The 22,878-nt window shown below is 39.8% G+C and overlaps 1 protein-coding gene across 1 annotated transcript; it reads left to right on the top strand.

Annotated features, from left to right (window-relative positions):
* Nucleotides 1–820: 820 nt before the first annotated feature.
* On the top strand, nt 821–17,926 carry PIGG (phosphatidylinositol glycan anchor biosynthesis, class G; the record flags this gene model as incomplete). The annotated part of the gene is made up of 6 exons (XM_008942883.1): nt 821–890; nt 1,361–1,602; nt 3,090–3,228; nt 5,722–5,934; nt 12,354–12,571; nt 17,645–17,926. Coding segments are annotated over 6 exons (1,164 nt in total), but the record flags the coding sequence as incomplete, so codon positions are not given.
* Nucleotides 17,927–22,878: the final 4,952 nt, after the last annotated feature.

The raw sequence follows: 22,878 nt of genomic DNA, 5'->3' as shown, positions 1-22,878 counted from the left end.
TGCCCAGTACTGAGGTCAGGCTGACAGACCTTGTAGTTCTCTGAATCCTCCTTCCTGCCCTTCTTGTAGATGGGCGTCACATTGACAAGTCTCCAGTCATCCAGGACCTCCCTGTTAACCAGGACTGCTGGTAAATGATGGAGAGAGGCTTGGCAATTTCCTCCTCCAGCTCCCTCAGCACTCTTGGATGGATCTCATCCAGCCCCATAGACTTATGGGCACTCGCGGGTGTATCTCATCTGGCCTCATAGACTTGTGGGTGTCCAGTTGGCTTAGCAGGTCCTTCACTGCTATTTCCTGGATTATGAGGGATCATTCTGATCTCCATCCCTATCCTCCAGTTCAGGGGACTGAATATCATGAGGATAACTGGACCAACTATTAAAGAATGAGGCAAAGAAGGCATTAAGTACCTCAGCCTTTTCCTCTTCTTTGGTAACTGTGTTCCCCCTCGCATCTAATGAAGATTGGAGGTTCTCTGTCATCCTTTTTTTTGTTGTTAACATGTTTGTAAGAACACTTTTTATTATCCCTTGCAGCAGAGGCCAGGCTGAGTTCCAGCCGAGCTTTTGCCTCACTAATGTTTTTTGTACCTGACCTAACTAAATCCCTACACTCTTCCTGAGTAGCCTGCCCCTTCTTCCAAAGGCTGTAGACTCTCTTCTAACTCTTGAGTTCCAGCCAAAGCTCCCTGATCAGCCCTGACTGTTGTTTTCCCTGCCAGCTTGCCTTATGACACATGAGGACAGCCTGCTCCTGTGCCCCAAAGAGAATCTTCTTGAAAAAGCCCCCAGCCTTCCTGGACCCTTTTGCCCTCTAGGACTATATCCCAAGGGACTTCCTCAACCAGTGTTCTAAACTGGTTGAAGTCTGTCCTTTGGAAGACCATGGTAATAATTTTTCTGCACCCCTTCTTGTTATGGCATTAGTTCTTTTTCTCACAGCAAGTACTATCTTTTTGTGTATGTTTAGTAGCAAAAATTGGGTTGAAAGAGCAGAAGTGGTTTTTTTTCCCTGTTCTTCCAAGTGCCAAAGAGACTTTTTCCTGTATCTACATCTTGTGAAGTGAGAAATCAGAAGTGTGAAGGATGCAAGAGACTGAAAATTTATTGAAACAGTTCTTAAAAGTGCCTGTGGAACAACCCGTTTTTTCATTTTGTATGTGATCTGATGCCTCATAACCAGAAAAGAGTGAAATGGGATGAAGAATCTGTTTTGTAAGACAGATTTTTTTGACTGTCTGGCATTGAACTAGTAATTTTTTTTTTCCTTGTTAACATTGCGAGTGACTAGAATTCTCATTAGCTTCTACAAAATTCTTATTGATAACATGATCTACTTTTTCTGTACTTTTTACAAGAGGGAAATTACTTTTACCTTTTGTTTTCCTGTTTGTTTTTTTTTTTTCCTGAGGTTGATGATAATGTTACCAGGCATTTGGATAGAGTGTTAAAGAGAGAAGACTGGGATCTCCTAATACTGCATTACCTGGGATTGGACCATATTGGACACATGACTGGGCCAAACAGCCCATTAGTGGGACCAAAGCTTCGTGAAATGGATAACATCTTGAAGAAGATCCATATTTCTCTTCTTTTAAACGTAATATATCACCTTCTTGGATCAATGTCTGTTGGTTGTGGACTGACTTTAAAATACTTGGTTGTTTGTGTTTGGTAGCTTGTTTAGTCCCAGACCAAAGCAGGTATTCTTTTAGTCTTTTCCTTCCCTGGCCATTCCCCAGTTAATAGTATAGTGTGGCTTTTTTAAGGATTTACAGGTTGACCTTAGTAACATCTGTTAACAGTCTCTTCTGAGTTGCTGTGGGAAAGAACTCCCCCTCAGAGTGCAGGAAGAGGAGAGGAATGCATGCCAAAATTCTTTTATCACTCGTGAATTAAAATGGTAGTTGGTGTGTTTTCTCCTAATAAAATTCAGCAGAAGGATTAATGGGCATGTATAGCTCATGGCTCTGATTTCTACAGTTCTGAAGGCATACCTTATTCTTAGGTATTAAAAAAACTCAAATTGAAATGGTTGTGAACAGTATTTTTCTTATGCAAAATATAGCACATAAATTACCAAATCTGAATCTGTTTTTAGATTTGGAAATAAAGGATTCACTTACCTAAATAGTCTGGATGTTGAAATACTAAGTCCTAATTCCAAGTGGCCTGAAGCTTTTTTCTTTTTTTTTTGGCAACTACAATTCAGAAGAGCTGTTCATAAAATGTTGATAGTATTTTCAGACAAAACAGTACTATTGTATGAAAAGACAGGTTAAGTCCTGCTTGTGGAAGTTAGTCTCATGAACATTGCAGTGGGTTTGCTGCAGTTTGTTAGTGTGTTTTGATTTTGCCAAGCCTTTATCTCAATTCCAGAATACAGAAATAATGAAAACGCTTTACTTTTGGATACAACAGGTACTGGTAATAACCAGAGATGAGAAAAAGCTGCTCTGTTACAGAAGGACAAAATTTGTTTTCTGCTGCCTTCAATTTGTTAGTTCAAAATTGTTTGACAGGCCTCATGCTTCTGTTTCTCTTTCTTCAGAAAATAAACATCATTTGACATCACTCAGGTCAGATTTCTATCCCCAAAGCATTTGAGAGGCTACAGACTATTAGATATAAGACTTGCTTTTTATTTTACATTTCTATTATATTAATATTTGCAATATTAATAATTTGGTGTTTATAGTCTATAGAAAACTCAATGAATCTGAAGAAGTTGAAGGGAGGAATGTTTTTCTGTTAATGCTACTGCTCATGGACTCCTGATTTTATTCCCATAGAATGATGGCCTTTATTTAATCCTTCAGCCAGTGTCTTGTGAGTCTAAATGAGGAGTTTTTAAATTTATTTTTTTTTAACATCCTGACAGTTGTTAGATACTTATGTGTGTCTTAAAATATTACTCCATAACACTTAGTTGCAGACGTCTCTTGTAATCTGCCCAGGTGTGAGCCAGTTAAAAAAACCAATTTATTTTGAGAAATATTAATGTGTGAAGATGTTAAAAGGCATAGAAGCATTATATATATGCATCTTGTTAGTACAGTAACTTAAATTTATTTTTGTGGCTTGCAGGAAGAACCTTCTCTGCCCAATTTGCTTGTTGTTTGTGGGGATCATGGGATGTCTGAAACAGGTAGTCATGGTGGTTCTTCAGAAGGAGAAGTGCACACACCACTACTGTTTATCAGCTCAGCTTTTGAAAAGAGAAGTGGTAAGATCAAAAAAGCTTTACCTTTTTAAGACCACATTGCCATCTCCAATTCATATTAGCTCTAGATCTGTTCGTGAAAAAATGCTTTGGTTCTACAGATATCTGGCAAGGCCCATTTTGTGTGACTTAAAACTCTGGTTTTAGTCAGGGTTTGCATTAGTGTCATGGAGAAACCATGACTTAAGCTTTGTAACCACTGAGAGAATTGGCTATTTCTCAGATGATAACCTTTTGCCACACTGTCCTACTTCAGTGTTGAGAGCTAATGAGAGCTGTTGTCAGGATCCTAGGATAAATGGGTAAATGGATAGGATTAGAAGTAAAATACTGTTGGAAATGAGTTTTGAGTTTTGTTTTTTTTGGCCAGAATATTTCCCTGGCCTCCATTCCTCCCTCTGAGACAGCCAGGGTAGAGGAATGAATGACAGTTTCTCATGCTGAGAGTAAAAGGAAAGAAGAAGAATTGCTCTTGTGAAAGGGTGAGAGACGACAGCAGTGATAACATGACTGTTTATTGCTAAGCCTTAAGGAAGGAATATGAGCATGAGCATATTGACTTAATTGGCCAGGCAGTTAATTTTAAGTCACTGAGTTTATCGGTTTCTGAAACTCGTGTCCTACTTCTATAATATAACAAGATAAGAGGCAAGAAAGGAATGGTGTAATAGGGAATCTTTGGTCTAATTTGTGGTGTCTTGCTTAAATAAAATCATTGATTGAGTGAATTCATGAAACATACCAGCACTGAAAATTTTCTTCAAAATAATACTTCCCTCTGCCTTTCATTTTGCCTCTTGATCATTTCCATCTGATTTTCTTGCTTTTAAAGCCTGTCTGCAGAACCTTGTCTTGTTTGTCTTGCTGGAGGTTCCTGCAAGTGAAAGTACATTTATCTGTCTGTCATTTATAAAGCTGTTATCTAGCTGCAGTAGAAAGTGTTGCTTGAGGATTCATTGAACTCTTTTCAGATATAAAACCAAATCAAAGCCAAGAGCTGACCAAAGCTCTCGGGTAAGTTTTTACCTTATAAATTTTGCTGGTGTGTGTTGACAAATAGGCCACATGAGTGTAGATTCTGTAAATGCAATCTCTTGTTCACTTGGATTAGTTTCTAATAGGTTTAAACTGAATGTGCAGCTTTTACAATACAGTGAAATATATCTGTTCACCTGTCTTCTGGGACTGAGTTTGTGATTTCTAATGATGGTGTAAATATCCAGCAACCTGCTTCTCATTGCTGCAGGAATCAGAATTCTAGTGACAGCTCCTTACGATCCTGCTGTAAATTAAATGTACTGTGCTTAATTTGGTAGACCTCAAAATAGTAATCCTGTGGGCTTTTGCATTTAGTATGCTGTCAGAATACTACTTGTGTAGCCTTCTACAGAAGATGTGTCACCTGCGATTGGCTAAATGCATTTGGTAGTTGGGCTTTTTTAAACCAGTTAAGAACTTAGGTTTAAAGATGAAATCTGAAAACTGCTGACACACAAACACTCATGCAAAGAGGCTTTAGGGATTATAGATGGCATTCTGTACAAGTACAGGATTAATCAGAGCTAGATGAGAAATGGGAGATGTTCAAATGCTCTTAAAGGGAGCCTTTAGAGTAATAAAGAATGTATTAGAGTTCTTCCTGTACTGTACTTAAGTCAAAACTCTCAATGCCTGGATTTACAAAGAGCGAAGTGAAAGCATGAGAAAAAAACACTGTTACATAACTAGTAAAGCTCACAAAGAAACAATTGGGAAGACCATCTTGAACAAAAGGTTACTTATGTTAGCGAAATTATTCCTGCATCTAGATGTCTGTGGAACTGAAGCCTAGTGCTGACAACCACAATAGGGTAATGGGGTCCTGCAGAGAACCCTTTAAAAGTCAGCGGGTTTGCCTGCATGGAGCCATGGATTTCGGCCTCAACATTTTTTACATGATCTCTAATTCTGTTTGCCTAGCAACCTGGTATTAATTAAAACTTGAGCTGTTGTCATTATATCGAGTAGCTTCTAGAATGCTGTTATTGTTATTTTAGATTCTCATTCTTTGCTCATGCATTAAATTAGTCTACTGTAGTGCTTTCTGTTCTCTCTGATGTAGAGGTTAACAAACCCTCCTAGGATGTAGGCTGCAGCTTGATATTAAGATGATCTCCTGAACCATCTCTTTTCTTTCTTGTGCTTGTATCACATTTGTGCTGTGTTTACAGTAGTTGCTAGCACTGGAGAACAGTACTTGCTGAGAACTGAATAAATTTTGGGTTTACTACAGCTAGAAAAGATAACTCAGCTCTCTGTGGGTCACTTGAAACAGCTGATCTAACACCAATGAAAAAAAATTTAAAACTAACAAGATGGCAACTGTCTCTGGAAAAATAGAGTGGACCTGTTATTGAAATACATTGCTTTTTCCTTCTCTCTTTTTCTTTTCTTTTTCTTTTTTTTTTTTTTTTTTTTTTTTTTTTTTTTTTTTTTTTTTTTTTTTTTTGATTCTAGGTCCTCTAACCCAACCTGAACTTGTGCAACAAACTGATTTAGCAAGCACACTGGCAGTAGGTCTTGGTCTACCAATTTCAAGAAACAGTGTTGGGAACCTTATATTGCCCGTTGTGGGAGGCAAGACAATGAGAGAACAACTACGTTTTATGCACTTGAATGGGTTCCAGCTTAGCAGACTGCTGCAAGAGAATACACCTGCATATGAAAAAGGTAAATCAGCTAAAAAAAAGTTATGTAGACGAAAGGAGATTGTTTGTAACACAGTTTGAGCTTTTACATCCGAGAGCATAGCATAGCACCACAAATAAACCATTCTCCTGGGAGCAGTGTTCAGAGAAATTATACTGAGTTCAGTTTTTAATGTCACCTACTCTGTCACACGACCTCTCAGTAAAGTTTTTTTTAATGACTAGTACTACTTCTGTTAGGCAAAGGAGTGGAAATAATGATGAAACAGTAAAACTGATTTAACTGTAGTTAAATGTCTCAGTGGTTCATATCTGCTGTTTGTGAGGTATCCTACATGGGGCACTGATTTTGAGCTACGTGGAGGAATAGCACAATGGAGTGGATTTTCTAGTTTAAATAAAAGAAATAAAAGTTGGGAGATAGTTTAGGGTAAGTTATTCCATTCTTGTGTATGAATTTACTTGGAGTGAGAACCGAGACAATTGCAAAATTGCTTATTAATAACACACATGTCCATATATACATGTGTGTGTATTTGAAGGAAAGAATAAAAAACAAGTGGAAAAAATAAAACAAACCTAGCAAAATGTAATGTTTCATTAGGAAGCATTATACACAAATTAATGTGATAACTATATGAAAAGAATTGAGGGTGAAGGAGAATATTTTGCCATGGGCATTAGAAGATGGTGTTGTCTTAAAGTGACTGTGAAGCTTGAAGTCCTTGTCGCTTGATTTATAATCTGTTGAATTATTAAAATAACTGGATGAGAATGCAGGGCTGAGTTACAGCTATGAATAATTAAAGTGGATAACAATGTAAAGTTTAGCAAGATGATCGCTGTAGGTCAAGAATTAATTATCTTTCAACATCAGAGCTTCTAATCATAATTAAACCCTGTCCAGGAGTCTAGCAGAACAAATGTGGCTTATGGTAGCAACATGTCAATAGCAGAAGCCCTGCTCTGTCTATTCTGATATTTTCTCTGGACAGACTTCCTCACTTAGCCCATTTGTGTCAAGTGAGGAAACTTGCCTTCTTGGTGGAGTTCAGGATATGTCTGTGTAACTGAAAATCCCAACATAAAGCTCCATCTGATGGCATTCCTGCTAGAACTGGTGAAACAGACCGAAGTTTCTACTAGCTTCTAGTTTGTATCTTCACTGTTGTTTTTTTTTTGTCTGAGAACAGCTTGTTTTCAACTTGTAGCTTTCATCTGAGAAATAAAATCAAAATTGCTGAGGAAGGAAATGTGAGAATTTTTTATGCTACTTGCTTGTGACCAGAAATTGTTATTAGACATGCTATCCTCCTGGAAAGGGGTTGGGAGTAAAGCATCCCTGATGACCTTCGCTTCTTTCAGTAACAGAGAATCTTAGTAACATGGAACTAGATCCAAGTAATGGATTTTTTCCCATGCTTTGCAAGCTATTTTTACAGTCTTAAGGTGAATTCTTCTTGTTGCTGTAAACTTGTTACAGGGTCTTGTATATCTTAGAGTGTCCTAGATGTGCAAGGCTGTAGCTTAACACTTTGGTCAGGATGGTTAAGATTGGCAGGGAAGAGAGATGTGCTGCTTGTCTCATGTCCATTGATGTTGATACTTCAGGCCCTAGAAGTACTAAAGATGTCACTAAGTCAGTGAGTAATGCTGCATGTAGTTTAAAAGTATGCATGAGTGGCCCTTTCTTTTGGGTGGCTTCTAAATGAAGATAAATAACATCCCACCTGTCTCACTACAGGCCCATACACACGCATTTGTATATGTTGTGATCCTGGTATGAAAGCGATTGTCTTACTTATATTCAGTAATCAGATTCATCTTCAAGGAGGATGCACATTTTTAAAAAAGGTAAAATGGAGGACTCTGGGAACTACTGATCAGTCAGCCTTGCCTCTTGCTATCTGGTAAGATAGGAACAGGTCCTCCTGGGTGGAAGACATGTCAAAACATCTGGAAGACAGGGAGGTAATTGGAGACAGCCAACATTGCTTCGTTAAGGGCAAATTGTGCCTGACTAATCTAGTGGCCTTCTGTGATGGAGTAACTGCATCAGTGGACATAAAAAAAGTTATGAATGTCATCTACCAAGACTTCGGGAAGGCTTTTGATACAGCCTTCCCCAACACTTTTGCTGCTATTGATGAATGGACTCTTAGAAATTGTCTGAACAGCCATGTCCAAAGAGTTATAGTCAACGGCTATTGTCCATGTGGAAATGAGTAATGAGTGGTGATCTAGTGAAAAATGCCTATGCCCGTGGTAGGTAGGGGTGGGCTAGATGGCTTTTAAGGGTGCATTCTCTTCCAACTGGAACCATTCTGTGATACTGTGATTGTAAGTTGGGAAGGTGAGGAGAGAGAGTTGCCTTTTATGTGAAAGAGCAGTGACAGTGCACGGACCTCTGTCTGGGGGTGGATGATGAAACATCTTCCAGGTCAGGATTAGTGGGTAGATCAACATGGGCAGTATTGTTATGCATGTTTGCTCAAGAACAAGCTGATTGGGAGGAGTTAGTAGATCTTCAGGTAATTTGAGGAAGCCCCGTGTTCATGATCCGTGGTGCTCATAATGGTGTTTCAACCATGCTAGTGCAGTTCAGGCTAGATAACTGGACAGTGAGGTGTACTGAAAAGTGGCTCAGCTGCTGGGCTCACATGGTTGTGATCAGCTGCACAAAGTCCACCTGGAGGCCAGTCACTAGTGACCAGTACCAGACCTTGACATGGGCTGATACTGTTTAACATCTTCACTAATGACCTGAGTGATAGGACAGAGTGCCCCCCTGAGAAAGTCTGTGCACAACACAAAACTGGGAGGAGTGGCTGAATCAGTTGGTGGGTGTGCTGCCATTCAGAGAAACCTTGATAGGCTGGAGAACTGGGCTGACAGGAACCTCTTAAGATTCAGCAAAGGGAAATGTCAAATCCTATATTTAGGAAGAAGTACTTGCAGGCACCAGTGGAGATCAGGTACTGACTGGCTGGAAAGCAGCTTGGTGGAGAAGGACAAGGGGTCCTTGGGGGTCCCAAGTTGAACATCAGCCAGCAGTACACCCCTGTAGAAGGGAGGCCAACAGCATCCAGGGCTGCATGACGAGGACAATCAGCGGGTCAATCCTTCCTCTTTCCTCAGCTGTGGAGAGACCTCATCTGAAGTTCCTGCGTCCCGTTCAGGACTTCCCAGTGCAAAGAAGGCATGGATAGAATGATGCGAGTGCAGTGAATGGTAGCGAAAGGAGGGGCTGAGGGGTGCTAGGACTGTCCAGCTTGGATAGGAGAAGACTCAGCAGGGACCTTATCAATGTAGGTTATATATGGTGGGAGGGAATAAAGGAGATTGAACCAGAGTCTGTTTGGTGGTGCCTAGTGTATAGGTAAGAGCATAAACACTGACATACAGGAAGTTTTCTTGAAATGAAAGAATTAGTTTTTTTTTTTTAATCTAAGAGTCGTAAAATGCTGGAATGAGTTGCCCAGAGAGGGTTTGGGTCCCCATACCTTGAGACCAGACTAGACACGGTTCTGAGCAATCTGCTCTAGCTCTCCCTGCTCTGAACCTTTGCTTTTCATTTGTGGACCATCCAGACACTCATCACAGTTGTGCTGACAAGTCTTGGGCCTACCATTTTGGAATTCCACACATAAGGTGTGCTGCCAGGTTTTTTGAGGGAAAGATACCTCAGAAGATAACCCATCCAGACATCTTGCTCACATTTTCTGCTGCTGGTTCGAGCTTTCCAGTACAGATTATCAGCTAGTAACAGCTGGTGGATCATAACATTTCAATTGAATGCTCAGAGTAACGTGCATGACTGGAGCTTCAGTTAAAAGTGAAAGACAATTGTAATTTGCAGCACAGAGACAGGGCACCAGCTATTAGTACCTTGAATATGGTGACTGAATCATGGTAAGAAAAGATTCACCCATTGTAAGCTATAGCATAATGTATGTTTGGTGCAATGTAAGTTTCCTTTTTTATGCAAAAAGATGCAGTCAGGTGTTGATTGAGATGAATCACTGTCAGATGGGAAGGCACAGTGACCTTTACATGGTGTTTTATTAACAAGCAATGGAGTTCCCTGGATTTAGCCAGTCCAGTGTTAAGAACAAACTGGAACAGTACACAAAAATATCTTCAAGTGTGTTTCAAGTATATCTGTTAATAAAGAGCAAAATGGAGGCAGCTCAGTAAGTTTTCCTCCACCATCCACTCCCAGTGTTTGTTCATACAAAAAGGCATTTTCAAACCTAGAGGCACTTAACAGCGTTTCAGACTTTGGTTTTTATTTAAATGTTTGATCTTCACGGTTAAACCTGTTGTCAGGGGAGTTAAATTTTAAATGAGAAACTTGAAGCTCAGCTAAAGGCTTCACTATTTTGAAGGTTACTTTTTGGAACATACTACTAAATGCTAACATGGGGCATTAGGTTTTCTTTTGATAGACATGGACATGCAACTAAAAAAAAGAGGAGCTGACAAAAATGAAGAAGCTGAAAGGAAAATTATGTAGAAACATATCTTGGGTTTCTGTGTGATAGACAGATGTAGGTGTCTAGTAATCCTTCCCTCATGCTCTGAACATGCATCTGAATGATGAACTAGGATTACTTCTTTGAAAGGCACATCATGGTGCTATGAAGAGCCATACTTGAGAGCAAATTGGATGTTGTTATTAGAATGAGTGTCCACTTTTCAATTTGGAACTAACCCTGAACTTGTATTATTTACATGTGTTGGTTGAAATAAGATTTATTTATTGTGAGATTTATATACTGAAGGTGGAGAAGTCACTTTTACATTATCCGTACTTTTCTTATAATTTTATTTTTTTAAATGATTGGTGGCTGTGGCTGGAACTAAGTGAAATTGTTACCAAATAGATCCTTGGAAAGTGCAGCCATGTGCTTGTGTTAAGGCTGTGGGGAGGCTGAAGGAGCAATTGCTAGTGTAACAGTGTTCAGGTAAACCACTGCCAGTGTTTTGGGACAGCTGTAACTGAGCAAACTCCTTTGGATTTTGCCTCAGGTTTAACTTTCCTTGTGCGTATCGTATCCCATGTAGGAGTGACTTGCAGATGTTACCCACCAGTTACCAAAATGCGTCTTCAGCAACTCCAAATCTGTAACCCTTCTAATTTTAAACTTTATGTATACAAATGTGCCATTGAACAGGTACAATTTGAGTTCTTACAGAAAATTTGGTAACTGTGGTCAGGAATGAAGGAGACAGCAAAAAGCATGAAAAAGGGGCAGAACAGGAGCAGAAGGTGTGGGGAGAATTTATTTAGATTTCAAAATGAGCTCATTTCAATCCTGTTTAATGAAATAGTGTCATGTCAAATCTCAGTTTGATTTAAGCTCTTTTTAGATGATCCTTTCTGGATTTCCTCAGAAGTATGAATGTTTAACACTTATTTCAAATATAGTGGAAGAGAAACTTTGTAGGGAATTCACTGGTCAAGGAACTATAGTAGGGAAATTAAAAGTCTCCATGTGCACTGGCAGCTACCTTGATAGACAAGTATTTGCAGCTGGCTAAATTTTACTTTTTGGCAGACACTTGCAAGCATCCTGCATAGCAGGATCATCATTTTTGGGTTGTAGTTGGTTGTGGTGTGGGGGTTTTTTTGTGCCTTTTTTTTTTTTTTTAAATTTTTCATCGGGTAATTTTTTTTATATGTAGATAAGTCATCATGAAATCACCTTTGGCCACTTGTCTTGTTTCCTTAGGTTGATGGCAGCATCAAGGGTTTTCTCTTCTTTAATCAGGTTGGACTGTGGCCATCCTTACACTGTAACAGAATTACTAAGTTTCACTGCTGAGGATTATTTTACACCAGGTTCATCATCCACATGCCTGAAGCTGAACTACATTTTGGCTGTTAACTTTTCTATTACTGCTTAAAATCTCTCATCCTGTGCGTTTACCTTTGTGTTACCAACAGACTCCTTCTGGCTTTACAGAAAAATTGAGGTCCTTAATATTATGTGTCTTTGGCATTTCCTCCAGAGATGAGCTATTTTGTCATTTCCCACTTGGCTTGTATAATATGGCCTGGATAATGAGTGGCTTCAGTGGAAAACATGACTCTTTTCAGGATTTAAAGCATTTGAATAGATTTGTCCTGGAAACCTTTTGTAAGAGTAAATGGATATTGTAATACATTTGTCACTTTTAGAGGTCTTGACATTTTGCTAGGTTAGGGATTAATTGCTTTTATTCTGAGCAACTGGCTCATTATTGTCTTGCTGCAAGAAGATAATGTAACTTTCTAGGTATAGAAAAGTTTCAACCCCCATAGCAATTTTTTTTTTTTTTTTCAGTACTATACAAGCAAATGTAAAAATGTGATCATATCTCTAATCCTCCTTTGTTCTTGGATCCTCTTACCTATTTTCTTTTTCTTTTTTTTTTTTTCTCCCCTCCCATCCTTAGATCCTGGATATGAACATTTTAAGATAGCAGAGAAGTCCCATGGTAATTGGATCAAATTGTATTTAGAGGGGAATAATTCAGAAATACTCTTAAATATTGGCAGAAAGGTCCTGAAGCAATATTTGGAGGCCCTGAAGACTCTCAGTTCTTCACTAAGCAAACAAGTGGCACAATATGACATGTATTCGATGATGGTGGGGACTGTGATCATTATGGAGGTATGAAACTAAGAGCACAAACATAAAAGTTTCTGAATTTTGATTTTTTTAGTGCATACTCTTACTGGTCTTTAGAATTACCAAGTAGAGTTGTCTGACTTTCTGTCTGGATGCTGTTAATACTCTCTGTAAAGTATAACTTGGCCTTTAAAATGATTCAAGAGAACTTTTGATATAAGATACTGATGTTTTCATTTATCTAGTTACAATAAATATGCAGCTTCAATTATTCCCATATTAGTTAGCTTTCTACATTTTGAGTAGCCTTACTGCATTAAAAAAACAAACAAACGTGAACAATCCAAAAAGTCTGTGAAGTAGGTTCCTACCTCTTCCTCTTTCTCTAACAGCACAGCTGCTCAGAACAGGCCATACCATGTATGGACAATTTTCACAATTCCAAGAACTGTTCTTTGGAGTGTGGAGCCCAGAAATAAACACTTGCTGTAAGGTGCTGGATTACCACTGCATATCTCACGCAGTTAGATAAGATAACCCATGTCTGGGATTTTAAGTGGTTTCTGCAATTGCTATATTGGGCAAATCTCAAATGCTGGAAATATTTTCTGTGGTAATACTTTGAGAGCTGTGCTGAATGGATGCAGTGCTTGGGCACTGAACTTTTATGTGTAGAAGCTTGCTCTGACCTTTTAAATGACATGTGTGTCAGCTTTTTTAAGAATAAGCATTATTCCCAAGGGTGGGAGTCACAGAATCGCGGCATCACGGGATGGAGATCACCTAGCCAAACTCCCCTGCTAAAGCAGGTTTGCCTAGGTCAGGTTGCACAGAACCATGTCCAGGCTGGTTTTGTGTACCTCCAGAAAAGGGTACTCCACAAGTGCTCTGGACAGCTTGTTCGAGTGCTCCATCATCCTCACAGTAAAGAAGTTTTTCCTTCTGTTCAGGTGGAACTGCCTGTGTTCCAGTTTGTGTCCGTTGTGTCCTCTCACTGGGCACCACTGTAAAGAGATAGGCCCCATCCTCTTGACCCCTGCCCTTTAGGTACTTGTAAGCATTGATAAGATCCTCTCTCAATCTTCTCTTCCTCAAGCTAAACAGTCACAGGTCTCTTAGCCTTTCCTTTTAAGAAGGATGTTCCAGTCCCTTGATCGTCTTTGTAGCCATCTCTCTCCAGTGGTTCCCTGTCTCTCTTGAGCTGGGGAGCCCACAACTGGACACAGGAATCCAGATGTGACCTTACTAGGACAGAGTAGAGGGGGAGGGTAACTGCCTTCAACCTGCTTGCCACACTTTTCTTAATGCATGCTAGAATACCACTGGCCTTCTCGGCCACAAGGGTGCATTGCTGGCTCATAGTAAACTTGTTCTCCACCAAGACTCTCTGGTCCTTCTCCTTGGAGCTGCTTTCCAACAGGTCAGCCCCTAAACTATACTGGTGCATGGGGTTATTCCTGCCTTTGTTGAATTTAATTAGGTTCCTCTCTGCCCAGCTCTCCAGCCTGTCCAGGTCTCTCTGAATGGCAGCGCAGCCTTCTAGTGTGTCAGCCCCTCCTCCCATTTTTAGTGTTGGCAAACTTGCTGAGGGTATGCTCCATCCCTTCATCCAGACTTTCTCTCTTACCTCCAGGGACTGGGATTCCTGAGGGCTGGTCTTAGCAGTAAACACTGAAGCAAAGAAGGTATTCAGTAACTTCACCTTGTCTGTATCCTCTGTCACCAAGGCAACCACCGTATTCAGTAGCGAGCCCACATTTTCCTTAGTCTTCCTTTTCCTACTGGAGTACTTGAAGTAGCCCTCCTTGTTGTCCTTGATGTCCCTTGCCAGATTTAATTCCAAGTGGGCCTGAGCCTTCCGTCTTGCACCCCTACACATTCTGACAACATTCCTGTATTGCTACCAAGTGACTGTTCCTCCCTTTTGACACGTTCTGTAAACTTTCTTCTTCTATTTGAGTTTTTCCATCAGCTCCTTGCTCATCAATGCAGGTTTCCTCCTTCTTTTCCCTGTTTTCTTATTCATAGGGATGCATCGATCTTGAGCTCAGAGGAAGAGGTGCTTGAACATTAACTAGTTTTGTTTGCTTCCCCACCGCCCTCTCTAGAGCTCTAAACAATGGGGCTCCTCCACATAGGTTTTTGAAGAGGTCAGAGTTAGCCCTCATGACGTCCATGGTTGCAAGAAGCCCTGCTTCTTCCTTGCATGATCTTGGACTCCAACATCTCATGATCACTGCAGCCAAGGCTGCCCCCAACCTTCACATCCCCAACCAGACCTTCTTTGTTTGTTAGTACAAGGTCCAGCAGCACACCTCTCTTCATTGGCTCCTCCACCACCTGTGTCAGAAAGTTATCATCAGTGCGCTGCAGGAATCTCCTGGTTTGTGTGTGTCTGGCTGTGTTGCCTTTTCAGCAAATACCAGGGTGACTGAAGTCCCCAAAGAGAACCAGGACATGTGATCATGAGGCTACTACTTTTGGCTGTCTGTAGAAGGGCTCATCAAGTTCCTCTTCCTGAGCAGGTGGCTTGTAGTAACATCCACAACAGTGCCTCCCATATTATCCTGCCTCTTGATTCTCACCCATAAGCTTCCAACGCATTCTTCATCAGTCCCCAGGCAGAGCTCAATACGTTCCGGCTGCTCTCTCACATAAAGAGGTTTTTCCTTGTCTTTCCTAAAAAGTCCGGAGCCATCCGTGACAGCATTGCAGTCATGGAAACTATCCCCCCATGTCTCTGTAACTGCAATGAGATCAGGGCTCTGCGATCACACTCAGATCTCTGATTCCTCTTGTTTGTTCCCTGTGCTGTGTGCATTGGTGCTCCGGCATTTCAGAGGGTTAATTGAGCAAGAAGGTTTCCCTGGAGGGGTGCAAAAGCATCCACCACATCCAACACCTTTGAGGTGGCAGGCCTTCTGGCTCTCCTCTTGGGAGGCAGCTATGGAACGTATATCACAGCTCTGGTTGGCCTGGCGTATTCCCCAGTTGGATGGGATGGCATGAGCACTGCCCCCAAAGTCCTTCAGTTTAAAGCCCAGCTCACCAAGCTGTCCAACCTGCTGCCAAAGATTCTCTTGCCTCTTCAAGACATTTTGTCTTGTGTATTTTGTCCCCCTGTAACAGGTCACAGTCCTTAAAGAAAGTCCCACTGCCCTGTATACCCACCACAAGCTCGGTTCAGTCCTTGCGTGGTGGCGATGCTGTTCACGGCTGTGTGGCTGCTGTGACACTGCGCCCGCCCAGTGCCTGGGGGGGGTGTGACAGTATGTGAGCAGCTGCTGGGTACGTGGGTCTCCTGTTGACTGGTGGAGCTCTATGCCTTGCCTCATAGGCGCTGTTCTCTGGGTACAGAGTGCATCTCAAATGGGTTTCTGGTAGACTGCTCGGTAGGGTTTATCGCTCTGCTGACCAGTTCACAGGAACTAGTTCTGCAGTGCCCTTGGGAAATGAGATGGTAGGTTCTGTTCCTGCACTACAGATGGCAAATCTGGAGGTGGGAAAAGCTCGGTGCAAAGCTGAAGTGCTTATATTTCTTTTCTTGTGCCTTTGTTTTGGGAACTTATGCATTCGAGCTCTTGAGAGTTACTTTGAACCTGAAGCGTTGGATTTCTTTTTTTTTTTTTTCTGGAATGCAGTTATAGGTGCCTACTGTTACTACAAAACAGATCTCAGGTGTTTCACTCAATGGGCCTTCATCAAAAGAAACATACAACTACTAACCATGCAAATTTTGGTTGAGAAGAGCTTGTTCAGTGTCTGTGTAAAGGTTGGTTTAAGCTGGTGCTTAAACTGCCAGGAGTTTTTTCTTTCCTCCAATGCGGTACTCAGGACAATGCCTTGCTTTCCAAAATCTTTTTGTTTTGATATGTATTTCCAGCCTTGCTAAATAAGTAAGGGTAAGGAATCTCACAGTCAAACTACACCGTGGTATAAATGCCTGTATTTCATCCTGTATTTCAGAGGAGGAGAGTACCTCTGGGACATGAATTGATAACAGTGCATTTGCTCAAAAGAGCTAAATTTAGATTTGTAGATAACTACAGTTAGAATGTTTTCCTATCTTGAGTCCTGTCTTTGTTTTAACTGTTAGTGCTGTGTTAAAAGGTAAGACCCAAGCCAGTTTGATACTGTGAAGCCTTATATTTTCATAACAAAGTGAACTGTGTGAAGTAGAATATGAAAAAGAAGGGAGATTACTGCAATGCACAGATTTTTTTTTTTTTTTTGCTACTTTACCTCACTGTATTGTGGAAAAAAATTTAGGCAGAGGTCTTCACAGTGATATGAAAGATTACAAGCTGGCAGTGGTCATATATAGTTGGGTTTTATCTTTATTTGTTTTAATTTTGCCCTGGCACAAGCTAATAGAACTCAGTCTAGTCCTAGTTCAGTCTGTGCCCCTTGAAAAGCATTTTAGTGTGTGGCCGAATTTTCTCTTTACAAATAAAGATTTTTGCATGGGTAGCAGAAATTTTTCATGTTATTATTCATCTCCACTGCTACAGTTACCTGAGAAGAAACTTGGAACTCTGTCTGATTTGTGTGCAGGTTAGAGCAAAGCAAAAGTTAAACCAATAAACCAAGTTAAGATGAGGAGAGGAGAATTTGTAAACTTGAAATGCAGCATGCACTTGTGTGCTAGTATGAGAATTTTCCCTTGTCTTTGAAGATATTTAACTCAGCAGGATCTCTGTGTATCTCACACGTTGTGAGCTAAATTGCCTTTGGCAGAGGGTGTGTGTGAATTTAGGCATTTACAGGTGACGAATAATAGGTCAAATTTCTTGCCTAGAAACTGTTCTGATATTGGGAGTTAAAGCTCTTACTTTCCAGGGAATAAGATCATGCATGTGATCAGTTACTACAGCTGAGGAGGTGCATGGTAATCTATTAAACTGTGGTAATTTGTCTGTCCAAACCATTAATAAATAAAAACACGATCTTTGGTGATATCTTACTGGGACAAAAAATCCAGTGTATTTTTTTTTTTTTTATGAAGTATGCTTACTAGCAGAATGACATGGATGACAACTTTATCATTTTCTGTATGAATTTTGTATGTTTTAGTTAACATCAATTCTTGAAGTATTAATTCTGTATATTTTCCAGGTTCTGCTGCTGCTTTTGCTCCACGTTCCGAAAGCCCTGAGCAGCCGGGCAGAATTTGAAGTGCCTCTCTCCCCTCCACTGTTCTCTCTGCTGTTTTACTTGATGTGTTTGACGCTGTGTGCAGTTCACGTCATTGTATGCACATCGACAGAAAGTTTGTGCTATTTCTGCAGTATGTCCTGGCTAACAGCAGTTGGAGTGATGATGCTGATCTCTGCTCTCATGTGCGGTATTTTATCTGCCATTGCAAAGATCCTTGAGAATTCCAGACTTCCACGGAAGGTGAGAGCATGCATTAGTTCTGGTTCAAAATGTTTAGCTTTTTTATGGCAAACGGTCAAAAAGAGGTCTAGAAAACTTTTCTGTATCAGTGCATAAATTGTTATTTGTAATGTAACTTGAATAATTTAAAATTATAATTGAAATGTGGTGTGTTCTCTGTGGCATGATAACGATTGTTATAATGAAGATCGTAGAAGTGCTTATTTTCACATTAAGAAATACTCTAATTCGTGTAAATTATTTTGCAGTTGTTTTTATGAGATCAGAAACAGTTATTTGGTGTTTCAGATTGTATGCTGTTACACAGTGGTGTTTCACAATTGCAGTTAAAACAAGATGCTTTGCAAGAACGTGCACCAGTGATCATCTCTCCTAAGTGCCACAGATATTAATGCTCTAAGACTAAGAAGATCATACTTTGCCAGTACCTTTTCTTATAGTGATATTCTTAATGCCTTTTTAAAAAGTTTTGAAGCTGTAACATAAGGAGCAAAATTAGTCGGTCTCTTCTACTTCTTAAGTTAAACTTTTTAAAAGTTTTTTAAGTGTAAGAAATTGAGTTTGTTCAGTCTTTGGAATGCTCAGAAGTTTTCTTAGTTTTGTAAGTAGTTACCTTCTGTAAGTACTTGGTGAGTTTTATTTCGTATTGAATAGAATTCAGGCAATTCCAAGGAATTACTGTCTAACTGTTCTTTCACAGTGGAACTTAGTGTGCCAAGAACTGTCATTCACACCACAAAGTCAGCTTCTTGCTGTTTTTTCTGGTGGTCATCAGTCATATTTTTCAAAGGTTTCTGAAATTCAGTAACTTTAATGCCCACAGTGCACTGTGCTACTTCAATGCCACGACCTCAGTGCAGTACAGTCCTTTGTTAATCTGGGTTTTTTTGAATCACATTTAGAATTTTTTCAGCGTGTAGCAATATATAGAAAGTATATTGCTTTAAGCTCAAATGCAGACTTTGTGACTTAGAGAAACAAATTTTGTTTCTGTTATTTCTGAATTTGTTTTATTCTTTCTTGGAAATCCTGCTTTTCTGAGAGAAGACTTGAACTAACAGTAATTTCAGCAAACAGTATGAACCTAAAAATGGTGACTGTCTAGACCTGTGTAGAATTTAGAGACATTCCACTTCAACAGAGTTGAAAGCAATGGCCACAGATTATAGCTTTCTTCTCCAGGTTGATAGTCTCATTGCAATTCTGCCTGTGACTAGAAAACATTCTTACATGGCTAGAAATGAGTTAATTCCTTGTGACACCCACTATGGTAGGAGTAACTTTAAAGTAGCTTTCTGTGACCCAGGAAAATGCAAGATGAGAATCTAGGAAGAGGCTGCTTTTCCTTGACTATTACTAAATTAAGAACAGGCTGTTACCAAGTATTGGCTGTCATGTACGAGCTCTGCTTTTTTAGTTTGGCCTGAGTCTCGGGGTTTCATTCACATCTGTTCTTGGCACGTTATCATCCTTGGTGAGAGACAGCTGCTGGTGTGAACAGCTTCCTGCAGGTGGCTTATGTATCACTAATACAGCTGCTCTGTCAATGATCACAGCAGCAATTGCAAAACGTCTCCTGCTATTTAGAACTGTAGTTGGGTGGAAAAGGTTTTTCTTACGAAAGGAATTAACTGCTAGCTTCCTGACAGAAGCAAATAATTCCTCAAGAAACACATAAAAAGAAGCAGCCATATAATCCATTCTGCTCCCCTTTTAGAACGAATCTCTCTTGAAGAACTTCAGAGAAGGAAGTGGCATTTCCATACCTGTAATCTGTTGGCCATTTCTGATTATTCCACCTGGTCAGCTATGCATAGGTAGCATAGACAGGAGAATGTGTGAGAAGTCTTTATCTGTTCTAAGGATAGAATCCCTTCTATCCCTTCTGTTTCAGTATCCAGTTTCATATATTTGCCTCCAGCACCTCACATTCTACACAGGAGAGACAACTGCAGCTGTAGCCTTCTCCCTGGTTGATGTTGGGGCTTTAGAGTAAATCGCCTGTTGCTTAAAGGAGGATGTTTCAGCAACAGCTTGTCTGCTTTTCCTGTGTTTCCTGTGTGGGACCAAGGATGAGACCATCTAGAATTCCAGAAGTGGAAAAAAAACCCTTTTATTCACAAGTGAAATTGTATGTCACTGGTAACTGCACTTTTGTCATTTTAGGACAGGGATCAGTTAGTGTCTCTTGGACAGGAAGATGCTAATTTTCATGTCACCTTTGAAAATATCTCCACTGGGCTGTAATGGAACAGTTACCAGTTCAAGCATTTCCTGTTTGGACTAGAAGGGTGGTGATATATCTGAAATTGGTGCATACATAGTTTCTGGAATTTTATATAGCTGGAACCTCACAACATACCAGCAGATGATCAGGTCATCTGCTTCAAGCTGATAACAGAGGAATGAGGAAGTTTTTGGCAATGTTTTCCAGAAGGTTTGTGTATTTTTTCCAAGGCTGGGACAGATTGAAAGAAAAAATACTGCATTCGCCATCACAGATCTGTCTATGATCATATTCCTGCCGGAGACATATCTGAAAATGCTGGAAGCTGAAGGATGTCTTATGAAGTACAGGAAGTAGCAATTCTGGTTGAGGTAGACATGACTTTGTATCCAGTCTTGTAGGAATCCATTTTTGTCATCCTATGTTCAGTCTTCTTCTGTAGGTGCTTGGGTTGCTGGACATGTATCTCATCTCATCAGTCAGATAGGCTTTGCTGTCCATGGCAAAGTTTCAAAGCAAGTTTGAAATATTTTATAGGCTTAGTTAGTAAGTATCTCCATTCCAGACATGGATAAAAGCAGTGGCCTGGATTTGATTTACATTTTTACCATTCTCAGAGCTGTTCCAAAATGACTCCGTGGTTGTTTTTTTTTTTTTTTTTTCTGGTGGCTGCTTATATGAAGATAAAGCCTGGAGAGTGTGAAAGGAACATTGATTGGATAATCTGGTGTTGCTTGCAGTGTGGATATGAGAGGTTATTTACTGGTAGCTGGGGCACAAACACTGGAACTCACAAACATTCATGTCACACCTTCCATTCCCTTTTCCAATAGAATACCTAGACTTGGGAGGAAAAACTGGTTCTCTGTATGTGCTGTGTGGTCATCTTGAAGGTCATTCTCTGTGAGTTAGGAGTATTATTTATGCTACAGTATCTCTGAATCCAAGCATCTGTGACCTGTGCGTCTCCACAGTGCAAATCTGCATGTGGGCTCCACTTCTGAAATTGCTCTGAAGCCCTGCTCTTCTTATGGCAGAAGCAGCATCTTGGTCGGGGTCTTGCCAGTTAAAAAAAGCTAAAAGCCTTTTCTAAGCTCCTGCCGTACAATAAAATGTAGGTATTTTAGAAGTAATTAAGATAAGCTCTGCTATTAATGGCTTCAGAGCTTTTTCTCTTCAAATTGTTTCCGTTCACATCTAAAGATTTCTCTGAAGTGCTCCTCATTTGTAATGCTTTATTTTCCACTGTGTCTGAATATAGAAACCGATTACCAAGTTCATGAATTTTCTGAAGACCAGTGCAGGCAGTGTTAGCATCTGCTTCCTGGCTGTTATTTATAGGTTCTGATTACTATGTTTCTAGCAGCACTAGTCCCTTCTTTTAATGACACTTCAGGCTTTAAATAGTTATGCAGCCTTTTATGAATTCCAGAAAATTGTCAAAAATTTTAACTTGTTGTTCATGGCTTCACTGTAATTGCTTGGTAGTTGACTCAAGTACAGTATTTACTACGACTAGTTGTATTTGGTTTTTGTCCTATCTCTGATAGAAGCCAAACCAAATAGTTTTTTGAAAACAAAACCAAAAATTAAATATTGTTAAATACAGCTCTTCAGAATTTCATTAAGCAGAATGATACTGTTTTTTTTTTATTATATAAACAAAATGTCCCTCTTCCTGTTTACTCTAAAATACCCCTAAACTACTTTAAAAATATTTTTATTTTTCTTCCTCTGTGTGATATTCTTGGTGAAATGAATGATGCCATTTTATGCAACTCTGCCTAGAAGTTGTTTTGCATTTTTTGTCTTGGAGGGAAAAAAGAAGTTTGGATGTTGCCTTTACTGCATAGCTTTCAAAAATGATCCCAAATTGGTATGAAAATGCAGGAGCAAGTGTAGTCTGTAGTACTCAGTCATAGGAAAGTTATCATCATTGGGAAACAAGACTGGGTGCAGGGAGCCCAAATAGGAGAAAGGAGCAGAATAAGTATTTAAGCTTTAGACCATGATGAGCATGAAAAATAAAATGTCTCCATCTGAAAAATAGTTGTAAAATTCCTCAGACATTAAATACAGATGGTTAGTTTTTGTGAAAAAGGTCTTTACTCTTGAACACACAAAAACCATATAACTAGAATTGGACCCAGAAGGTAGACTACACGAGGTTTTATTTCAAAGTGAAGAAAATGCATGTTTTATGGTCAAAGTTGGATATATTCCATTGTTCATGTGTTGGCATGTCTGCAAGCTAGCAAGATATGTTAAAAGAGAGGGCAGAGAGGTCGGTTTCTGTATTACTTAATTAATAATCCTGATACATCAAATGTTAAAGCTACCTTGGCTTGAGAGTTTATAGGCTTAAATTGAAAGCCTTGCATTTATACATTTATAAACCAAAAATTCTGTATTAAGTTTGTTTGCCAAGATACTGGTGCGAGTCCTATGAAAAATTTAGCAGCTGGAGTGCCTACTGAGTTCCCGAGGGTTGGAGGTGTTCAGCAGCTAGAAAGACAGAGCTCTGAATAACAGAGTAGGGACCTACATTTCTGTACCTGTAAACCACCTCTGAAAACTAAATACAGTCTAAATAATCTAAGGCCAGGCTGTATAAGAAACTGTAATGATAGCTTTCCTAATAAGGAACAGCTCATACATGAAGGATTACCAATAAATCTAGAAAAACTTGGTGAAGCTGTTTTCAATATTTCTTAGACCATCAAGA

The sequence above is a fragment of the Merops nubicus genome, unplaced genomic scaffold, assembly GCF_000691845.1.
Source record: "Merops nubicus isolate BGI_N331 unplaced genomic scaffold, ASM69184v1 scaffold356, whole genome shotgun sequence".
In the NCBI taxonomy this organism is placed as follows: domain Eukaryota; kingdom Metazoa; phylum Chordata; class Aves; order Coraciiformes; family Meropidae; genus Merops; species Merops nubicus.
This window is presented reverse-complemented; position numbering and strand designations above follow the sequence as displayed.